General features: G+C 41.5%; 3 protein-coding genes across 6 annotated transcripts in view; 2 read left to right on the top strand and 1 right to left on the bottom strand.

Annotated features, from left to right (window-relative positions):
* The first annotated feature begins 455 nt into the window (after positions 1–455).
* LOC120768038 (eIF-2-alpha kinase GCN2) lies at positions 456–6,781 on the top strand. The gene is made up of 14 exons (XM_040094541.1): positions 456–521; positions 586–770; positions 829–1,334; positions 1,405–2,035; positions 2,095–2,416; positions 2,834–3,019; positions 3,081–3,208; positions 3,276–3,470; positions 3,532–3,740; positions 3,802–4,094; positions 4,159–5,202; positions 5,264–6,100; positions 6,189–6,358; positions 6,421–6,781. The coding sequence occupies exons 1-14, from the start codon at positions 456–458 to the stop codon at positions 6,545–6,547; spliced, it is 4,899 nt and encodes a 1,632-aa protein (XP_039950475.1). The 3' UTR covers positions 6,548–6,781.
* LOC120768044 (polyribonucleotide nucleotidyltransferase 1, mitochondrial) lies at positions 6,697–9,707 on the bottom strand. The gene is made up of 7 exons (XM_040094555.1): positions 9,537–9,707; positions 9,049–9,468; positions 8,447–8,990; positions 8,265–8,392; positions 7,661–8,206; positions 7,244–7,601; positions 6,697–7,183 (listed from the first exon to the last, which is right to left on the bottom strand). The coding sequence occupies exons 1-7, from the start codon at positions 9,665–9,667 to the stop codon at positions 7,019–7,021; spliced, it is 2,292 nt and encodes a 763-aa protein (XP_039950489.1). The 5' UTR covers positions 9,668–9,707; the 3' UTR covers positions 6,697–7,018.
* Positions 9,708–10,355: 648 nt separating this feature from the next.
* LOC120772315 (G protein-coupled receptor kinase 2) overlaps positions 10,356–23,630 on the top strand; it is a 244,281-nt gene continuing 231,006 nt past the window's right edge. Inside the window, exons 1-3 of one of the 4 annotated variants that reach the window (XM_040100835.1) lie at positions 10,356–11,639; positions 11,805–11,863; positions 20,001–20,360. The gene's annotated coding sequence lies outside the window, so the exon portion shown is untranslated. Of the gene's footprint in view, positions 11,640–11,804; positions 11,864–11,996; positions 12,016–20,000; positions 20,361–23,630 lie in introns of those variants that run through there. The other 3 variants (XM_040100845.1, XM_040100864.1, XM_040100854.1) reach the window with 3 other exon arrangements.

Below are 23,630 nucleotides of genomic sequence, written 5' to 3' on the forward strand. Positions count from 1 at the left end.
TCGCTAATAATTTATCGCTCGCCAGTGCGATATACATTAATAGCTAACTATCGATAAGCGCAACCGGCAAATTCGCGAAATTCTGTTCTGATAGGGACTAGCATGCAACAACTAAGGAGCGTCAAGTAAACAAACCAATAACAAAACAATTCCTATCAGAAACTGAAGATGCGCAACTAACGATAAATTATTTTTGCGATAATAAACCACCAGCTGTTTCATCACTGGATTTTTCTGGAGGGAATTGTATGCAATACGTAAAAGTTGAATTTTTGCAAACCGCGATAAAATAAAAGAGCGCTATAAATAAACGAGGTTTACTAATTAAACTAAATCAAGACAAGTGATGTGCAGAACGAGGGGTACACTAAGAACTGCAACAACAGTTTATAAAGCGGACGAAGTGATATTTTTTACACAAAAATCCTGAATATAAGCGATAAAACGTCACGGCAATGGCGACACCGGTGGTGAAGGAGTCATTTCGTGAGCGTCAAATACACGAATTAGAAGTGATTAAGGTGTGCCAAATTACAATAAAACAATAGTACTTTAATTAATTTATTGAAAAATGTGAAATTGTAGGCAATTTTCGCTAACGATGTGGAGGTGTTACGTCCCAGCTGTGACACAGATACGCCAGCGGCACAATGGAAGCCAACCGAAATACGCATATCGCTAACGCCACTGCGCGATTCCTCAAATGGACACACGGAAGCATACGCGCGCACTAAACTGCACATTATATGCCCATCAAAATATCCAAAAATGTAAGTGTTCATTTGGTGCAAATAAAATACCGGTATAACAGTTATTTCTATTAAACAGCGCGCCCAAAATACTAATAGAAGAATCGAAAGGACTCTCAGACCAGTTGGTAGAGGAGTTATTGCAAAAATTACAACAGCAGTCAGAGGAGCTTCGCGGTGAAGTGATGATATATGAGTTGGCGCAAACTGTACAATCTTTTCTACTTAAATATAATAAGCCACCACGCGGTTCCTTCTATGACGAAATGTTACAGGAAAATCAAAAGCGTGAACAAGAACGACTTGACAAACAGAAACGTAAGGAAAATTTAGAGCGACAAACATTGATCGAGGAGGTTGAGCGCCGTAAAGAAATGTTTAAAAGTGAAGCAAAAAGGCGTAGTGGTGAGACACGTCGTAGCATGAGCGAATCAAACTATCACGCCAGCTCATCGGAGAGTTCCGAGAATTCATCACCATACTATCGCAGTCATTGTTACCCAAACAAATGTTTGGAACATCGCAACAGTGAAAAGCTTTACTTCCATAGAGTAGGACGGCAAGTACAAAGGGGTTGTTGTTTAGGTGAGTTAAGCACATGCATAAATATTTGTGATTTGAGTTATATCATTCAATGCGTTGGCTACAATTGCAGGTCACTCACAGAAAGGCTGTGTGGCGTATACAGGCATAGATTTGGACAGTGGTCAACTACTCTACGTGACCGAATGGACCATTAAGTATTCGCAATTAGAACAAAAATGTGGAAATGGCGGACATTGCTATTGGATTGCAACAGAGCCGAAATGCGGTGGTAATCATCGTGTCGAAGACGTTATTGCCTCTATTGAGAAACAAGTTACGACACTATCGCAATTACACCATAAAAATCTTATACAGTACGAGTGTGTGTTGTGCATAAAACGTAAGGAAGGATTGATTGTGTATTTGGTGCAAGATTTTCTGCTCGGCACCAGTTTGTTGAACATATCATCCAGTCTGGGTTGGTGCATTGAAGGCGTGCGCATGGTTGCGCGTGGTGTGCTCGACGCGCTGGTATTCCTACACAACAAAGGCGTCTCGCACAGTCACCTCATGGATAGCACAGTATTTATGGACAACACGGGCACCTTGCGTTGCACAGACTTTTCTTTGGTGCCTAACTTATTAGAGCTTGTGGGCGGTATAGGCCAGCGTTCGGTGCAAGGTGATCTGCCCGCATTTGGAGCGCTCATCGAGAGTTTAATGTCAACACATACGTACGAGATGCGTGATTTCATCGATAAGTATGCTAAAAATAACCTCATTTTATTTTTTGCTATATATTAAATTCAACTATTTTCAGATGCAACTCCGATCGTACACTCTCGGCTTCAGAGCTATTGGACCATCCTTTTCTACATTCATCACTGCTCAGCCATGACGATAAAGCTAATGCGCAACTCGCGCTTGCTTTGACACAGAAAATGCCACGGCGCATATCTGGTGGAACGCCTGGCGCCGCGCTGCAGAATGCCAAACCGCAGGATCGTCACGAGCGCCAACAACAGCATCTGCCTGCTTCGCTCTCCGTTATGCCTGTAATGCCCGTGAGTCAATCCAGACTGCGCAATGAGTTCGAAGTGCTCACATATTTGGGTAAGGGCGCTTTCGGTGATGTGCTGAAGGTGAGCTTGTGGTAATAAAAAGCAATAAAAAAGGAAACGTTTGCACCAAAAGTATAATAGCCTTCGCAAATAAAAGTGATTGATTTCAGTTTATTATTCTATTTTGGACTGCAATTTACAAGGACACTGCGCCTTTGCTTTAATCAATAATTCGTAGAAAATTACGTGAATATAAGTCTTAAAATAAAATAGTTTCCCACACAAGGACTTGATTTTCTTGATATAGTGGTCCGATCTGAACAATTTATTTCAAGTAATTTCGTGGTTTGGTACCGAATTGTCTGTTTTTGGCCGGATAATAATACGGCTCTGACACGGTTTCTTAAAAACGCCATGGAAAACTTAACATACCCTCTTCATTTAATAAGATATATAAGAATGATGATTTCTGTAATGAAACAAATGTATAATTTCCAGGTACGCAACATATTAGATAACCGTCAGTATGCGTTAAAACGTATACCACTGTCAGCGCGTAGTCGCCAACTTTATAAGAAAATGACACGTGAGGTGGAATTGCTCTCCCGCTTGAATCACGAGAATGTTGTGCGCTACTTTAACAGTTGGATCGAGAGCGTTACTGAGGCGGATGAAGCGGAAATGGTAAGGAAAAGCTTGCCTGAGTAGTGTTATACAATAATAACTAAAATTATATCAATTATAGGATAAACTCTTGGGCGATGAACTGTCAGGCAGCAACGACATCAGCTATAAACCAACAAAATCATCACAATTGGGTCTGCCAGTTAAAGTGGGCGACGAAAGCTCGTCCAGCATGTGGAGCGGTTGTGTGTAAGTACGAAATGTGCTCAAATGCCATAAATATAGTTTGGTATTTACGTGAAATCTTTGTATACAGACCGAATGCAGATGATTCCGACTCCGATGGCATTGAGTTTGTGGACTCAAATGGCGAAATTGTCAATTACGATGATGATGACGACGATGACGAAGAGGAGGAATCGTCGCGGCAAGTTTCAAAGGGCGGCAACGCACCCAAACCTATGCAAGTTATGTACATACAAATGGAGTTCTGCGAGAAGTGTACATTGAGGTGACTACTTTTCTGTACAAAATATGCAACAAAAACACTAAAATTCTCATACTTATCATAGAACTGCCATAGATGATAACCTGTACGAAGACACGGAACGCCTATGGCGTCTATTTCGCGAAATAGCTGAGGGTTTATCACACATACACCAACAAGGCATTATACATCGTGATTTGAAGCCCGTTAATATATTTTTGGATACGCACGATCAGATAAAAATCGGTGATTTCGGTCTGGCGACAACCAGTTTTCTGGCGCTACAAAGCCAACGTATGTCTAAGTGGCACAAATAAAATAAATTAAAAGAATTAAGCAAATTTATATTTTTTAGATGAGCAAACAAATCAGCAATCTATGCAGGTAGCTTCCATAGAGGATGGCACCGGCACCGGTAAGGTGGGCACCACGCTTTACGTGGCGCCTGAGTTGACCGGCAACGCTTCGAAATCCACTTACGGTCAGAAGGTCGACATGTATACCTTGGGCATAATACTTTTCGAAATGTCACAGCCGCCATTCGAGACGGGCATGGAGCGTGTGCAAACCATAGTCGCGTTGCGCACCGCCGCCATTGTTATACCAGAGAATATGCTGAGCGATAACCGTTATGAGAAAACCGTCAAGGCAAGGCGTTTGCACATTAAACTGTCTACTGAACAATTTTATAACATTTAATGTTTATTAACAGATACTACGCTGGCTGCTGAATCACGAACCGGCACAGCGTCCCACCGCCGAAGAGTTGCTCTCCTCAGATTTGGTGCCGCCCGCGCAACTTGAAGCGAACGAATTGCAAGAAATGCTGCGTCATGCGCTGGCCAATCCTCAAAGTAAAGCCTACAAGCATCTGGTGGCGCGCTGCCTGCAACAACAGAGCGACGAACTGCTCGAATACACCTATCATTTTGGCAGTTCCCGTAACATGAAATCCTGGAATGCGCCCATCTCATTGGATGGCTTCGTGTCGTTGAATCCGATTTTTGAATGTGTCAAGGCCAAGGTTGTCGGTTTGTTTCGCAAACATGGCGGCATCGAAGTGGACACACCATTGCTGTCACCGCTGTCGAAGCGCACCAATCCGTGGAACAATCCCGTGCGTCTAATGACACACTCCGGCTGTGTGGTGGTGCTGCCCAGCGATTTGCGTACGGAGTTCGCGCGCCACATAGCCATGAACGGTGTGAATATGATGCGCCGTTATTGCGTCGATCGCGTATACCGCGAAGAGAAAGTATTCAATTTTCACCCGAAACAAAGTTACGAATGTGCCTTCGATATAATTACGCCATACGCCAGCAGTCCCATCGTGGATGCCGAACTATTGGCGCTCGCCTTTGAGATTACGAATGAGATACCGCGTCTGCGCGAGAAGAATATGCGCATACGCATGAATCACACACAGCTGTTGCGCGCCATACTGCTCTACTGCAATGTGCCGAAGTCCTCGTACACAGAGCTATTTGCGAATATAGCGGACTACATTGAGGGGCGGATTTCGAAATTTCAATTCCATTCGGGCGTCACGGTGATCATGGAGAAATCGCGTTCATCGGCTACGGCGCTAATCGAGCTGCTGCTCGCGAATTTCCTAATGAGCGGCACACGCAGCAGTGTCGACGATTCGTCGCTAAAATCGCTGATACGTGGCAAGGGCGAAACCGCGTCGCTGGCAAAGAGCGCGCTCAGGGAGTTGGAGACGGTTGTGAGCCTAGCGCACAGTCTGGGTGTAACGGTGAGTTTGCGAAATGCATTCATTTAACTTAACTGAAAGTAATTCCTTTTCTGCGTCCTAGTGTCCAATACACATTTTCGCCGGTCTGCCCATCAGTTACGATCGTGCCAGCAGTGGCGGCGTGGTGTGGCAACTGATCGCCGATCTTAAGCCGAATCGCAGCGCGCATTCCTCCGTCCTGGCCATGGGCGAGCGCTACGACACACTACTGAATGAGTTCCAAAAGCAAGCGCAGGGTTTCAATCAGAACATACCCGCTCGCGTCATAAGCGGTGTCGGGCTCTCATTCTGGCTGGACAAGCTGGTGGGCGCCCTAGATATGGATTACATGAAAGATTGTCGCGCCATCGATGTGGCGGTATGCGTGAATGGTACACGCGCGCCACTCAAATATGTCACAGACATTATGCGCCTGCTGTGGTCTGCAAATATACGCTGCTATGTGGTGGAGTCTGCCACCGGCGCTGGCGATGAAGCGCGAGATCTCGCCAAATTGGGCGCTCTGCATATCATATTGGTGGCGGAGAATGGCGCTTTGCGCATTAGCTCGTGGGAGCGCGATCGTTTTCAGGAGCGCCATGTGACGCGCGCAGAGCTCGTCGATTTCATACGCAAGCTGCGCACCGAATTGGGCAATGCGAATGCCATCGACTATGTCAGTCAGTTATCGAATAGTAGCGCCGGTGGCAATGCCGGTTACAGTGGCAGTGGTGGGGGTGGCAGCAGTGGTGGCGGTGGCGGCGGTAATTATGGCCGCGGCGATTACAGTTTGTCCACGTCTGCCTCGAACGCGAGCATAAAAAGCAGCTACAATCCCAGTCAGTGGCCCAATGTGCAGGTGGTGTTTGTGGTGCACGACAAGTTGACGGCCAACCTGCGGCGCCGCTACGAGAATCAGGTGCGTGACGGAAAAAAATGGAAATTCCCATAAATTTCGAATTTTCATTTACATATATTAACAAAAAAAAAAAAACAATTCCCAACAGGTTACGCAGCAGATGTCCGTCACACTGTCGCAGTTCATGAAGAAGGAGAGCGTCATCGTGCTGGTGGTGGAGCTGCCGCCAGTCACCGTTAATGCCATAGTAGGCGCAATTAATCCACGTGAAGCCGATAAAAAGGAGACTGAAGTTGAAATTAACAATGTGATAGAGCGGTAAATGCACCGTTATACGCAATTTTTTCAAATAATTCAATACAATTTTGTTTCGTTCACAGGTTTCCTAAGTTCAAACGGTATATAACCGAAATAACAGATGAAATTATTGACTACCTAACCGGCGACAAAGCAACCGTAGTTGCCCTGTACACCATATCGGATTCGTATTATCGCATTATCATTTGATTAGCACTGACAACCAGGCCATCAGCGCCTTGTATTTGCACACTCAGTGCATTGACCCGCCACTTCCTTGTTTAAAAAAAAAATGGAAAAAGTGATTGCAATTAAATTGTCTACCATCTCCTCTATACAATGTGGTTCAAAATCTCAGATTTGCTTTGCTAAAGCATTTATTTAACACAATCTCCTCGTAGTCTCTTAAGTGTGTTTAGTCAATTTGCCAACAATGTATTTTTACAAGCTTACCATCTATTTTATATTTTATTTAACTATTTTATGCTAATAATTTATGTTGTACATTTACTTAACCGCTCAGTTGTGTCATATACATTCATACATGTGTGTGTGGTCAGTGTTTGTAATAAAGTTTATAACTTGCATTTTTTAAATATATGTACAAAAGCTGTTTGTTTTCTTCAAGTGGCAGCATTAAACCGCGAACAGTATCAAAACAAAACGATTCGGCGCCGTTCACTACGTCTCCTCCGTTGCCTTATTGTGACTGCGTGGTATGCTTGAGGCGGCGCCTTGCAGCACCTTGCGGGACAAACGCATGAAACCGGACACGGGATCGCGCCCGAAATACTTCACCTGTATTTCCTGGCCAACTTCCAGACCTAAGGCTGAGGGATGTGCAATCTGTAAGCAAAACAACGTTTATAAACACAAAAGCAGGTGTCAAGTAAACATTATAGGCACCTTTCTTTGGTCCAGCTGTGAGTTGTGCAGCAGCGCTGGCGGCATGCTGGGGTATAATACCACCATGACGCCAGTGTCGCGTATTTCTGTGATTTTTGCCGCATAGATGCCGCCGAATTCCAAGTCCGGTATGCGTTCTTTGACTAGCAGCGCATCAATGTGCTCCTTTGCCTCGTCCATGGCCGCTTGTGAGGGCGCGAAAATGCTGTAGCTGGTCTCATCCTCTGCTGTGAGTGTTGCGCCCGTTTCGAGGTAGATGCGTTTAAGGTTGATGCCACCGGGTCCAATCAGTTGACCGCGCTGGTGTGGTTCGATGGTTATGCGTTCAGTCACAGGCCAACACTCCTTCGGGTACTTGCTGTAAATGTTAGAAATTTTAACTCAAAATATGCAGGAAAAGCAAAACGCGCATTTTACCGATGCTCCCTTATCACTTCGCCCATAATATCGAGTATACGCCCTTTGGCGTCAGTCGCTTTTTGCAATGCCTCCATTACAACTTTCAGTGGTATACCGGGTATTTTCAAATCCGCCTGTATAGCGGTAAAGCCTTTGCGCGTGCCCGCCACCTTCATATCCATGTCGCCCATGTAGTCTTCAATGCCCAAAATGTCCGTTAAAATGCGATAATCCGACATGTGTTTAGTGTCGTTATTCTCGTATTTCGTTACCAAGCCAATGGCAACGCCGGCAGCTGGTGCGGTGACCGGCACACCAGCATCCATTAGTGCCATGGAACCGCCGCAAACCGATGCCATGGAGCTGGAGCCGTTCGACTCCAACACTTCAGAGGTGAGACGTACGGTGAATGGATAATCGTGCGGCAACGTGGGCACAAGTCCGCGCTCCGCCAGTGAGCCATGACCGAGCTCACGACGTCCGATAGGACCGATGCGCCCCACTTCACCGGTAGCATAAGGCGGAAACTCATAGTGCAACATGAAGTTTTTGGCCTTCAAGCCGCTAAAATTAGGAACAAATTAATATTGTGTTGAGTTTATAATATAGTTTAATGGAAAACCTGTCCAATGCTGCCGCAGCATCTAACTTCATGGCGCTTTCGTGCGAGTCTAAGGCAACAGTGCAAAACACTTGTGTCTGTCCACGTTGGAACAGTGCCGAACCATGTAGCGGCTTGTAAAGATCCACCTGTAAAAGAGTGGAGGTGAGTTTGGCACAACAATTACTGGTGCATCTCTTTACCTGGCAACTAATATTTCTCAGACTATCGTAGTCGCGTCCATCACAGCGTTTGTTCTCCTCAAATATCAGATTTCGGAAAATGCTTTTACAGGCTTTATTGAATTCTTCGCCTATTAGTGCTGGTTCGGTGTCTGGGTAAGAAGACCACACCTTGTCTATTACGTTTGTGCGCACTTCATTCACCGCGTTATCACGAGATATTTTGTCGTGTGTTGCGTCCTGGAAGATCTCACGCAGTCGCATTTCACTCATGCTTTTCACAGCCTCAGATATTTCATTGTCCACTACAGGTGCTGCTTCAACGGCACGCTTTTTTCTACCGTATGCTTTCTGCAAACGTTCAATATCGTTGATGATGAGTTGCGCCTCTCTGGTGCCTTGCTTTATGGCTTTGAGCAAATCTTGCATTAACACAATGTTGCCTTTGCCTTCAAGCATCACGACGAGATTTTGTTTCGTTGCGGACACCACCAAATCCAGTTGGGATGTTTGCAGTTCACGCCTTGTTGGATTGATTATAACTTCACCATCACAGAGTCCCACACTAACGCATAAATATTATATAAGCTCATAATTTTACTGCAATGCCACAATTCACTTACCGTACTGCACCGATTGGTCCATTCCAAGGTATGTCACTGAGACTTAAGGCAACTGACGCGGAATTGATGGCTAAGACATCAGGTGAATATATCGCATCCATTGACAGCATATTGCAGACAAGTTGCGTTTCAGTACGAAAATCTCCAGGGAAAAGTGGGCGCAAGGAGCGATCTATGAGACGTGCAGAGAGTATCTCCTTCTCTGATGGACCCAATTCACGGCGCATAAAATTCATTGGTATGCGTCCAGAAGCAGCACTTTTTAACCGATAATCCACAACGAGCGGCATGAAACTTGCACCGGGCGCTTGTTTTGGTTTTGCTACCGCAGTTACCATAACGGCAGTATCGCCCATTTGACAAACAGCGGTACCATTGGCAAAACGCGCAAATTTTCCCGAACTTATAGTCATGTTACGTCTGTAAAGGGAATATTGTGAACATTACGTTAACTAAAACGTGTTTCAAATTTTATCAGCTGCTTTTACCCATTTGAAAATTTTACTTCCACTGAAGGGCAGTCACTGGATCCACTTTGTATGTAACGTACACCACCTGGAGTCCCATATCGCAATTGTAGTTTTAGAAGTTTCAGACATCTTTGAGGAAATACCAGCATCCTTGCAAAAAAAAACCGCGGCAGTAAAAGAATCTGAGTGCATATATGTATGTATGTATGGCATAGTGAAATCGAACAGCTGATTTTAGTTTTCAGTGGTAACTTGACTTAATTAACAGAGGGGTCTCACGATTTTATAAAGAAATTTTAAAACAATATATATTTCAAATGCAATCAAACCACAAAAATTTCTTTCAATATGTAGAAGCATCACGTATGTATATGTATTCTGTCTTTAGATTTGAAGATTATTGGCGTTAACATTTACTTTGCTTCCCTTCAAAATTTATTTGGTCAATGTTTCCAGACGAGTTCAACACTTTACCAACACTGCCCAAATAAAAATGTTCTTTAGGGTTCGTGGATTTACTAAAACTGTAGCGGCCGCATATTGATGAATTCATAATTCAGTATAAAATAGTTTTTTACTCTTTCTGCATTCATATTTTTAAACTATTTTTAGTTTAATAAGAAATATTTGATTGTGTTTTCAAAGAATTTTCTATCAACATCAACTTCTAGTACACACATCTCTGAACTATATCGATATTTAATCGGTAAAGGGTACGAACGGTGTCAAAAAGGCAAATGTAAAAATTTTGACGTTTGACAGCTTTTCATTGACTGCCTTGCCTTTTCGGTTTCGCAGTTTTCAGTTTTCAGTTTTCAGTTTTTCGGTTATTCTGGTTATTCTTTAACGAGAAGCAGAAGTGATAGTGTCAATAGTGTCGTTTTCGGGTCTCGTGGAAATTTGTTGGGGAAAATTTGCTTGAAAAATATGTGGTGGTAAATGCACAAATAAATTTCGATGTTATAAAAAGAAATAGTCGCTTCTATATCACAACACTTTCGCAACTGGTGCAATTAATGTTGCGTAAAGTAAAATTGGAAATAAATCTGTGTATGTGCGTGCGTACGTGTTTTGTATTGGCGGAATAAAAAAACACATTAAAGAAAAGGCTAAAAAGTTAATGCAAACGCAAAGTGGTAGCCTAGTGCATAAAAAACGCCGACGTTGAAAACGAAGAAGAGTGGAAGAGAACAAGCAGAGAAAAGTTCAGTTTATTCTGTGTGTTGGCCAAAAGTAAAATTGCAACAGCGACGACGACGACGACGTTAGCATAAGCAGCAGCGACGGCGGCGACAAGCCCAAAAAGACAGTGTCAAAATTATGTGTGCGGCACAAATGATTTTTATTGAGGCCAACGCTATGAAATCGAAATGCTAAAATATCAATCAGTAGTTGTGAATTAAAAGCAAATAACAGATACAAGTACATACATACACTTGATGTGAATCATAAATGAAATTCATTGATTAGAGTGAATTTTATGCGAAGCATTGTGTTTGAACGACCCATTTTGCTACATACATATGTATATGGCTTATCGCGTATGGAATTCAGCGCATATTTCATTGAGTTCTCGCAAAACCGCAATTTGAACCGCTTAACGAGCGTCAAGTGATTGGTGCAGTCATTAAGATTGTTTGTTTAAAATCGTTTTCGATTTTTGGCGACCGTATTTATTACTAGATTTGTGGTAGTCATTCCTTGTCTAATATACCTTACGAGTATAATTTGCAAAATCTGTTAGAAAGTCAGAGCGCTAATGAGTGTGCAAAAAATTAAACTCTCAACAATTATAACCAGCGCTTTACACATTTTGAATTGTCGTAAGCCGCTAAAGTGCTAAACACAATAAAAAAGGTTTTAATTAAATAAATAATTTTTTAAGCTTAAAGGTGTACATTCATATTGTGAAAAGTAGTAAATTATAAATATTTGAAATCTAAATTCAGTGAAGTAATCAATTTACGACAGTTTGAGCGCAAACTGCTTAAATACCCCCCATTAATATCAAGTGCATTTAATGAATTCATTAAAATATAATTAAAATTGTCAATTGGATTTATTGCTTTTAGTGTTTTTAAAGAGCGGTAAATTTCAAAAAACCGAACATATTTCAAAAAGGTGAGCCATAAAAATTTTACGATGTTACTTTATAGCTTCTTTGTTATTTACACTTTTTTCTTTTCGTTGACTTTTCTCCTAGTCCCATTGGAGGTCAGTACACCTGAGTTATACTTGATTTAATCTTAAAAATCTAATATTAGTATTTATTTATATAAATTGCAGCTTGTGAACCACATATTATCACAGTTGCTGCATGGTTTTTCTGATAAGATCTTAACGAGGTAATGTCAAACTAGTTATCTGTGCATTGTACTCTCTCTTTTTTTTAATTGTGTGTTCGTTCACATCTGTGCTAACAGCGAGTTCATTATAAACAGAAAACTTATTTATTTTTTTACAACTTAACGTAATTTGTGATATTAGACGTAGCAAGGTAAAAATTGCTGCGAAATAAAGTGTGAAATGAGTACAAAATAATTTTTTGTTTCTTGTAGTTACTGTATTGTGGTTTCATTCACCAATAGAAAACTTTACATGAAATTGTGATTAATTTAAAGCTGTTTTATACTTCTAAACTGCGATATCTCTTGCAATATATTTTTGAAAATATATTGTTAATCAACTACTGCTATAAAACTGTCGCAGCTGATAATTTTATTATTAGCACATAAATGGCAAGTTGAAAAAGGATCGTAACACGCCCACTGACATTAAATTGTGTCGACATTTTCACATACTGCTGTTGTTATAAGATAGCTGTACAACCTATTTATTTTGGTAGGTTTTGAAAAGTAGTGATCTCAATATAGAGAAAATGTCAGAGATAAAATGGAGATTCTAAAAATAATAATAGTGGGCTTATGATTAATAAAAGTGTGTAATTTGTGTCCTAACCTACAAATGCAGGAATCGCAACCATTTTGTGTACGAACATTTCAATAAGAAAGGAGACTACCATATATGTATGTATATTATATTTATTTTTATTTGGTTTTTAAACTCTACTTCATGTGTGCTATGTATAAGAACCACACAAACGCCAACAGCCACTTACCACTTTTGCTCCCTCATTATGACGGCATTTTTTGTTGGCACATTTGTGACGTTGAAGTTATTAGGTGGTGATGTGTGTTGTGTTCTGTTATTACTTTTTATGGCATTGTAGCCTCATTTGTGCTGTGTTTTGTCAGCAATCGGACGCTGCTCGTTCTCCTGCTCTAAGTTTTGTTTTTATATAAGCCAAGTGGTCTGCGATGTTTTATTAATGGACAAACAGTAGTCAATAACCTGTGGTAATGCTAATTGGTGTGTGGAAATGTTCCTCCCTAAATATACATATGTACATATATGTTTGTATGTTTATACTTGTGTCTGCTAGTGTGCATATTTATTTACAACACCGATTGCTTTGACGGCCAGTTGTCCACTTTAAATTCATCAGTCTAATTGAAGCGCTAACGGTGAGACATTCACGTTAATATTTTGCTGCTTATCAGATGCTCCACAGTCGGATTAGCTTGGAATCGGACGATAGTGCCATACAACCCTCCTTCAAATAAAGCACTCATATTGCATTTCACCTTTTTCTATTGTTACTTTGATAACGGAACCTTTGTTAAAAAGTATTTATGTGCCCAAAAATTAAGGGAACCCTAATCGAACGTTTTAAAAAGGTGGGGAAGCCAACAGTGGGTACTAACCTTTGGTGGTTTTATATAAAAAGAAGTCTTCAAATGAACTTAATATAATTCGTTGTGCGGCAAAAATTTTGATTTTGAGGAATGTTGCAGACGCTAACAGACCATGGACGGATAAAAATTTGCTCAACTGCTATGATGTAGAAACCGCCTGTAGTGAGAATGAATTTCTTAGATTTAATTTTTTAAATTAACTTGTTGCTATGTTTTAAATTTTAATGTTTAAAAATTTTGTGAAGACATCTCGTTAAATATGCAAGCACTTGATTTTGATTGTGTTTGTATACCAGCTATATGCTATAGAATTCCGATTTCAACAATATATCAGGCTATTGTGGTTTTGACTTGGGTAATAATCCATACAAGATGGTCAGTTTGAATGACAGCTAAATCCGATAGTGGTCCGATATCGCCAATTTCGACAAATTCTAAATAGAGAATAATTAAACAGGGGATTCCGCAGGGCGGTGTTCTGGTGTTTAACTTCTACATCTCGAAACTCTCTCAACCACCAGAGAGAGTTTCTGTCACCTCGTAAGCAGGAATCGTTGGCATGTGCTTGAACGTAAACGGCTATCTCTACGACCTTTCTTGCTGCACCTAGCACCCTCCCCCACTAACTCCACAGCGACCATATTCACTAACTGGACGAAGGAGTACAGACTTAACCTTAATATTACAGTTAACCTAAAATTGTAGGTTAATTGTCGACAGCCTGTGCTCCTTTACTCCTCACACTCACACTCAGTGGAGCCATTAACCTTCACCAACTCCATATCAGTGAATTGCGTACTTGGAGTCAAACCACCACACATTGCAGACGATAAGATCGAGAGTAAACCCTACGCAGCTTCGTTCTGGATACTGTAGCAGGTTAAACTCATACATATCCAGAATCTACCCTGATATATCATATATATGTCCAGCGTGCAACGACTCCCCGCATGATAATAACCACCACTTTGTATACTCTGTTAACTCTACATAACTGACTCCACTTGAACATATTAAATTATAAAAGTTGATAATTACTACAGTATATCGAGACTGGTAACCCTGCGATGTGAGAGAGCGATCAGCTGACCCGTTTCTACGGCAAAAATCCAAATGCCGTGAATTCTCACGACATCCTACGTCAAAGAGAGAAGGGAGTAGCGTTTTTCACTGTTCACTTACATTGCGGGCCCATAAGATAGGTCGTGCCAGCTGACACGGGCCACGATTCTACGTTCTCCACTGTTTCTGCTATAAATCTTGGGGGAAATTCTACGGTATCCTACGGTAGAAGCGGTGTTGACTGATCATTTACATAGTGCTCGCATAAGATAGGTCGTATCAGCTGATTCGGGCTGCGGTTTTGCGGTGTTCGTTGATTCTGCTATAATCCTTAACATCCTAACGAGGACTAGGTAACCGTTACAACCACAACAAGATATGTCGCATATCATCTCCACCTTTCTTATGTATCAGGACACCTAAAATCATTATCAAATCACCTTTTATACCAAATACACCTCGATAATTCTCAAATTTATTGAAAGCATTTCTGTCAAACGCTGCTTAAATTGCTTAAAAACGCAACGCTCTCACATCCGCTTGCTTGGCAATGACAGCAACCTGGCACTCGGCAATCACTGTCGCAGCTTATATAAGCAGTCAAGATAAAAGAAAATCGCTATCGCAACGTCAAGTCCGCACGTTCGCTGCCAACATCGATTCTTGCTGATAAAGGAAACTCAAGTGACACTCGTAGTTGCAGCAGCGGAACCGCACCGTTTAAGTGAAATGTGACTGCACCACAGCATGCGGTAGCAAGTCCACGGCGTTGTTGTTGTTTCAAATCCACTTGACATTTAACATCTTGCTGTCACTGCGCGCACAACTGCTACTGGAACGCAACTGCACTCTTCATAACCTGCAATTGCAATCAGCACTATTCCACTCGAAGCGCACTCATGCCAACTACTCCACTTCATTTGTACTGCGATTAAGCAAGTGCGTATGTGTTTGTGCATTTGAGGGCGCGGTGTAGGTCGTACGCTTGCCCATTCACACGCTTATTGAAAATTTCCTTAATTTACATATTTAATTTTATTTTGTAGGCTCACCGAGTTCTTCGTGGGCGTTAGCCACTTCATGGGAAACCCGTTATCTTTGCATAGTACATGTGTTTATAGATTGGTGTGTTACAAAGCTATGAATAAAATGTAATTCTTTCGCTTGCCCCATATTTCATTTGGAAATACAACACTTGTATCCTTTCAAATGTTCGTTCTCGAAATTGCGTTTGACCCAAAGTGCGCTTACACATCGCGTTTGACAGCTCCATATGCCACATAGTTTATTGGTTTGCCCTTCTGCTTTCGCTTGCATATAGTGATATCCTTTATTGTACATGATTTCATTGCTCATTTTAATTTATTTATTTTTCCTGACCGGCCCACTATATCATATATGTAGCTGCCATACAAGCTGAACCATCATAATCAAGTCCTTGTTTGGAAAACTTTTTTATTTAACAAGATATCTGCACGAATTATTTTCGAAAAATCGGAGTACTATAGCATATATCTGCCATACAAACTTATGATCGAAAACAATAATGTCTTTGTATGAGAAAGAACGTTCTGGCAACATACAAGGCAATCGGCTGGCCGGACCTTAAGTACGCCGCACCAATTTGGTCGCCTGAATGCAGTGAAACGCAGGCGAGGAAGCTACAGATATGTCCGAACATTGCACTCCGGAGTACAACGGCAAGCCTCCCACCAAACATCTGCACAGTGAGGCAGAGGCTTCCTCTCCAAGCAGTTTCTACTGTGATGCTTTCGTAGAAATAATCTCTGTAGTCACCTGCTTGAAGCTATACCGCGACCTAGGAGCACCAAATGGTCCTTCCTCAACTATGTCGACGACATAAAACAATACGCCGACCAGACTTTGAAATCAACAAACTTCAGACATTCACAGTGCAGCCGTAAAGACCTTCAGTAATTCCCTCTCAGTGAATAGCGTACTTGGAGTCAGCCGGGAGAATCGAGAGTGACCCTTGCACAGTTTCGTTGTGGATACTTTAGCAAGTTAAACTTCCACTTATCCAGAATCGAGCCTGACATATCAAATATATGTATGTACACTAACCAACTCTTTGCATGCCCAGCTAATACTACATATCTGACACATCTCTCTCTTTGGTCCGAACCCTACGAAGCAGCACGTTTTCTGAGCTTTCCATTGGTTGACCTCGACGACAACTTATATGAACCTTACCGCCCAAACGAGTATTAAAAAACCATACAACAACAACAACGAAAACAACATGCCCTTGCTCGAAAAAATTTGACGAATCCTTCAAGAAATTTGGCATAGAGTATTGTTCAAAGTAACGCTACAATCTCCGGAGCATTTGTTCACCACTATAGCATATATCTGTCGTCACTTTAAGGTTAGTTTTTTCAAAGCACGTGTGCGCTCTGGGTATCCGTATTATTCATAGTTTAATTTCCAATCCATATTCCGTGCTACCATGCATCAAAACATCCAATAGTTTTGTATTAATGTAAATATCTATCGTAAATATTTCTATAATTATCTGTACAGCAAATAAATTGCGAGCGCCGCCGCCCACCCTCAGCACTAGCGGAACTATTGCAGCTACACAAAAATAACGCTTCGTCAATATTTACATTATATTTATATGCTTGAAGTCCTTTCCTTTTCATTTCTATTTATCTACATTTCACCAACACACACACGCACATAAATATGCTATATATACATATATATATGTATGGTGTATTTGCATTCAAGCACCTTTACGCCATCCGTAATTTTCACCCATTCACATGCAAAGTGGAACGCCCGGAGTGAAATATTTCCGCGACCAAGTCGTCAGCGACAACGTCATCTACACCAAAGGCGTCGTTATCCTCGCCGTCGCTCGCATTTGGGTGTGTCGTAACCAGTATTGCTTTTGTACGTCTCCTTCGACCCAGTCATTTGCCTTTCGTCATAAACATTGTCGAACGCGTTGGTGCGTTCAAGCGTCAGTGACATCGTTAGTTCAGTTGGCGTGGGTCGTCCGCCCTTCCCATTCCGCTATCGATACTTCTGTGGTTTCCGGCGAATTTCATATTGACCGAACGTGTACAGTGGCTTATGCATAGAAGTTTATTGATACGCGTCGCGCAGCCGTTGCGGTTTATCGTTGCCCCCAGTGCCACCAGTGCAAGAGCTGATAGTGGTGGCGGTGGCGTCTTGTCACTATGTTAATGATATACAAATTATACTTGTTTTTTTTTTTATGTGCAATATAACTGTCAATCGATTTGTCATTTGTGGTTTAGTTGGTCCACTTTTTTTGGCTGGCGGTGTATATTTTTAGGTGTATTTTTATTTACTTTTCATATTGCATTCTTATCCTGTATTATTACTCTCGCCGAGGTTAGTAGTTTTTCGTCATCCAACGGTATTCTATAACAACAGAAAATGAATGTGATAGCTAGATACTTAGATAGACTTAGCGTTACTTAAAATAAAATGAGTAGTATGAGAAGAGTTCTTGATATTTATTTTGCCAATGAATAATGACGGAATCATTAAACCGTCCACTTTTAATCAATAAAGTCTTATCCAGCAATTCAGTGCATTTTCTAACAAAATTGATTTTTTTCCACCCCAGCTGCCCAATTTCTCTTAAAGGTGCCTGCAGAGTGGACGCTTAAAGCCGAGACAACATAAGGCTTACGCATTTATGCTCGTCTCGGCTTTGAGCGTCTACTCTGCGTGCACCATAAGTTGGAGCATTGAGAGCCATGAAAGATATACCGTCTTAGCGTCTTATTGTCTCAGCGTCCCATCGTCCTCTGCGTATACTGTGCTTTCCCTCGAGTCCACTTTATCAATTTTTTGAAGATAAGATCCTAAGAGTAAATGTCCTGTGATGAGTCCTATAATGTTACTAAGCTCCTTTTTGCCAAGAGTAAGAAGATTTGGATGTGTCCAGCCAGCATCAATATTACTCCAAAATATTTTTGTGGCTTGTACTATATTACTAGTGTTCCAAGACCTGTAGTGCTCCTCCGGGGTCTATTGCTTCAAACCACTCCTGAAGCTCTGAATGGTCTAGGGCTCTCGCGTAGCCCAACTCGTTTGCCTTTTCGTTTGCCTTTATTCTTATATGACTGGGTACCAGGATACCTGAAACCTTTCCATAACTTAACGAAATGAGACTTACATATTAAAGACTATTCGTATTTACCGCTTGGTTGTGCACTAACACTTCCCCATTGGGCGGATATCGAGGATAACCTCCAGATCCTTTGCGCTCGTAATACCCAGCAAGCAGTCCCGTTACACCTGTTCCAGGCCTAGCGGAACTTTTTTTACAATGTCATCCATCATCATCTGTTTTGTAATAAAAAATGTTTGTTCTTCTTGCAAGACAGATTTCTGTTTTATCCGGATTAACAGTTTTCTCCACCCAGTTGGCGGTCCTCTGTGATGACAAAGACACTCTCTATAAGTCGGAATAGGCAATTAAGATTCATTTCAGAAATAAAGGCTACGAAGTCCTCTGCATAACATACGACCTTAAAGTTTTCCCTGTCGATTAGAAGTCTTAGTCTTGCGAGGTGGCACAAGTGATCTGGTGAACGATATGTATATCTTTCCCATCGTAAATGGCTTGTCTACATACATATGTACATATGCTGGCAGTGGATGGTGGAGACAGTAGGTCTCGCATCAGACTGTAGCAAATTCTTCTTTAGTAATGTTTTTTATTGAATCCCTCATGTTGAGTGCTGTGCAACCTATGCTATCAACCATTAGTGCGGTCTGTATGTAATCTTTCGAAAAAAAAATTTAATTTTTTGCCTTTCCACTTAGGCTGTCTCATTGACCACAGAATAAAAGCCACGAATTGTGTTTTGCTATTCTGAGTTTGTTTTTATATTCACGAAATACGCCCCGATATGAATCCCAACAATAGTCACTATTGAATCGCATAGCCTTGTTAAAGACCCTGCGAGGGTTTCGTCGAAGTTTGTTTAGTTCCTCATTGCTGTTTGTTGTTGTGTGGCCATTGTAGTAAGGTCTCATTTCAATCTGAGCGGGGCAAGCGGACCCTTTTGGCTAGCCATCGCCTTTGCAGTTGCTAGTGGAGACCCAAACGAGTTTGATGATGAAGTAGCTTTATGCTATTTATAGGCAGGACAGAAACTCCTTGACTAGCTTTGAACCCAAAGTCTACGAGCTCAACTCAATGACTGAAAGGGACTGCACTTCGTAGCAGTGCGTCTACTTCTGTCTGAAAAACACTTCAGTAGTCCGGCAGTTTCGGCTGTAACCGAGTATGCGGCGTCTGGCCATTAAAAAAGAAGAAGTCCGGCAGCCTAAAGCTAAGATTGACGGAGAGCTTCTTACAGAAAACACCCCCATCAACATTCCCTACTAGCTTCGACCCTGCTGGCTGTGTCTACGGATTCCATGTTTAAAATGTTTGGGTTTCTTACTAGGCATTTGTTAGCGTATTTAATGTACGTATCCATCCTAACTTAGCCGTTATGTACTTATTTCGTTATTCAAATAAAATTTATAATCAAGCATTTTGGAATAACAGTAATAAATAAAGATAAGCACAACTACTTTTATTTCTAAAAATTTATCTTCAAAGTTATCTCTTTAATTTACAATTTCTCTGTGTCTTTCTCTCTTTCAGTTCGCCGGGCTATTTTCGTTGCTCTAACAGTGAAGAGAGTCATTGTTAAAAAAGTTCATCTGTGCATAAATCCTCGATAATCTCTTAAGTCCTTAAGTAGTAACAAGTTTTCTACAACAAACGAGCTGCACACTCGTATTTTTTGCAAGCCAACCATTCGGCCGTTGCTAAGATTCGTCGTTAAGCTGCTAAGTGCCATTTACAGAGAAAAAAACAACAACACAAATACAACCATTGTGGCTACAATAACGGTAAACAAGTGCAAAAGTTTGCATCTCGTAGTTCGGAACAGTGCGTATTGTTGTTTTTGTATACATGCTAGCTACTATCAAGCCTAATTGAGGATCCCTAAACTAAAAGGTAAAGTAATTTGAATAAATTTTACATATTTCAAATACACCACATTTTTCAAAAGGCTGCTCTCTAATTTGGGTAAGAGTGTGCATCAGTTTAGTTAAACGGAATCCGGTAAATGTTTCTACCGGAATTTTGTAATCTTTTGCCTACATATGTATGTACAAATCTACTATAAGATTACAACTCGGCGTGCGTTTACTAGAATTTGTTTAATTTTCTCATGCGATGACGCACCTACTTGCCTGCTGAACTCAATGGTCTTCCAATCCCTCATTCTCTGTCTAAAAATAAATTGATTCCAACGCCTTATCTGTGCTGATTTCAAGTGTTTGGTTGATAAGATTGGTTGTTTACATACTTAACGCAATTGATTCTATGGTAGTTGCCATTTACTGATTACATCTGAAGCTTATAAAGAAAGATTGAAACAAAAAATCAATGACTGTGCCACCTTAATGCAGTGGCCCGAAAATTTTGCCCGTCTTAAATCATTTTTAATAACTCAAGGCAATAAATATGATTTGTAGTCAAAAGCTTGACAGTTTCTTTAAATCTTGTCTGGTAATAATAATTGTAAAGGGTGATACATTTTGGGGTTCCCTATTTTTTTTTTAAGAAAAAACACTGAAACTGCAAACTGAATGCAGAATTTATACTATCATTCGAAATAGCATTCTTTGGCATTTAATTTCAATTGTTGTAGCCGCGACACATCTCTGATGGTCCATCCGTTGAGTCCAATTTTCGATGACACGTTCGCGCATTTCGACTGATAACTGTTCGACTGTTAAAAGTATAACGGTGTGTTATCACACGATCTTGCTGGCCAATCGACCGGCCCTAAATGTGAAATTATCAGCTCACCGAAGTATTCTCTCAATACATCCATTGATTGATGCGATGTGTGGGAAGTGGCGTCGTCTTGTTTAAATCAAATGTCGCCGAGATCACATTGCTTCAATTTAGGCAGCCGGTTCAATTTAAGGCATCAAGCAGCGCCATAACGGTCGCTATTGACGATTACATTCTCACCGACATCATTTTTCAAGAAATATAAACCGATGATTCCACTGGCCCTGCGGCAATTTTGCTTGTTTACATAACCATTGAGCCGGAATCGCTTAATAAAATTTGGGTCGAAAACGTCGGATTTTCTCGGAACTTTTCAAGTGCGCATAGAGCGAAGCGATGTTGTTTGGGACCAATATTGAATCAAGCCAAAACCGTTAGGCAGGTCGGGCAAGGTCTGTGCTATAAATGAGGCAAAACTTCCCGGCCGCTGTATTCCAAATAGTTTTTAAACGCTCTTGCAACATGAGTTCGGACGTTCTTAAAATACTTTTTCAGACACAAAGATCGACGTATAATGCCTTCATTTGTTCCACAACTACTGTAATCCTACCCATCGTAGTACTAGTTATCAAATTAGTCACCAATTGGCTCTACCGAAACCAGAAAATTATGCATGCCCCTATGCATTTCCCCGCTCCATGGGAAATTTATTTTATTTATCTGCATTGCCGATGTAGCCTTGAAAAGTGCAAGTTCTTTTCTGCGAATTTCCTGCAACAACTAAGAAACACCACCAAAGAAGCCTTCCACACCTACGTACCTTTCGCCTATGGCGTACAGTATTAGTCAGGGCTATAAAGTATCCGCGTACGCATTTGTGCGCCTTGCTGTCGAGTGGCGCGGCGCCGATGGTGCTGGGAGTTATTAGCGCTGCGAAAAAAAGGAGACATTTTATGCAAACCCGATCGCAAAAAGAGGTAATAAAAGGCATTGAAAGGTACAACAGAAACAAAATAGCGGCGCTGAGACCACCCAGAATGAAGCTTAAGCAGCCAGAATGTGCCAGCATTGGCGTGCGAATGCTTAGGATCATTCGTGTGTGTGCTCGTTTGGCTGAAGAAGTATGCTGCGCCAGACGGACGGTTGCTATGTCTCGTTGCCAACGCGGCTAAGTGGCCGCGACACATTGTGGGGCACGGAGAGGCGGCTTAAAGTCCGTCAGCCTACAGGTTTTGCCTTAAACAATTTTTATATGCTTGCCACATGTTGCTGCAGAGTATAATAGTTGTATGTATCACCCTAAACTAATCGATATATGTACATATAGGATTCTATATACATATAATATAATATAATATCGGGTGAAAACTCGTCCTAGACCCCATATAACTAACAACCCTTATGTAGCTGAAGGTACTACCCTGGCTTTAATCCTTGCAAGTTGCAAGAGTTGGTAATGTTTGGTTATACCCTAACTTCACTCTTCCTTATTTGGTTTTTTCATTTTTGTTTCACGCTTTGCGCACATTTTTAGCACAGCAAAATGGAGCGCGAGAGTCCACGCTGCAAAATTAATGATATTTTATGTCGTGGAAAGCTGAATGTGGAACTGGCCACGCCGGGGAAGGCGCTAGTTCAGGCGAAAGGATTTGCTGCGATACTCAAAGTCTAACTCTGGGGTTTTGCATAAAGAGCCAGGGCAGACACATCAACGAACATAGAAACCTAGCGGCCCATGAGAAAATAGTGAGACTCATTGAAAGTAGTGACAGCAACGAAAAAACTTTTTTGTTTTGTTATTGCAAAACCTGTCATATTGTTACCATGGAAGACTGGCCGATAGCCGTTCGGCCGGTGGAAATGGTAGTCCAACAACAAATACGGCAGTCATAAACCATATGAGCCTCATTATAAAAGTAAACATACGCACATACCCACATGCATACGTACATACATACATATAGTTTATACATGTGTACATACGTATGTACATACTCATAAATAACAACTTGTGTTGGCTGGTAGTGAACTTGACGCTTGGCTGATTTGACTGCCGGCTGACCAAGCGTGTTCAGCTGCTGGCCTCATCGGCTAGCTGCAGAGGCGGTGAGCAGTCTGTGGGCGCAAAAGCCAGTCTGCCAGTCAGCCAGTTAGCCACCATCAGTCGATCTGGCGAACCTAAATAAATACGAGCGTTTAATTGTGGAAAAATATCACCGTGACTGTCATGTGTGGACGTTGGGAGCTCGCTTGGCGGCGCGTACAAGCACCTCTGCATGTTTGTTTGCAATTTTTTTCTGTTTTTGCTCACTCTCATATAAGCTTGTGTGCTTATGTCTTTAATTTATAGCATCAGGGAGTATATAAATAGGTGTTAAATTGGCGGAGGTCAACGCACACTTTTGCTCCAAGTAAACCGTAAGGATACTTTGTGTGGCGCGTTGTGTGCTGTTTCTCTATTTTTATTAAGTGCAAACTTTC

The sequence above is a fragment of the Bactrocera tryoni genome, chromosome 1 (assembly GCF_016617805.1).
Source record: "Bactrocera tryoni isolate S06 chromosome 1, CSIRO_BtryS06_freeze2, whole genome shotgun sequence".
Lineage (NCBI taxonomy): Eukaryota > Metazoa > Arthropoda > Insecta > Diptera > Tephritidae > Bactrocera > Bactrocera tryoni.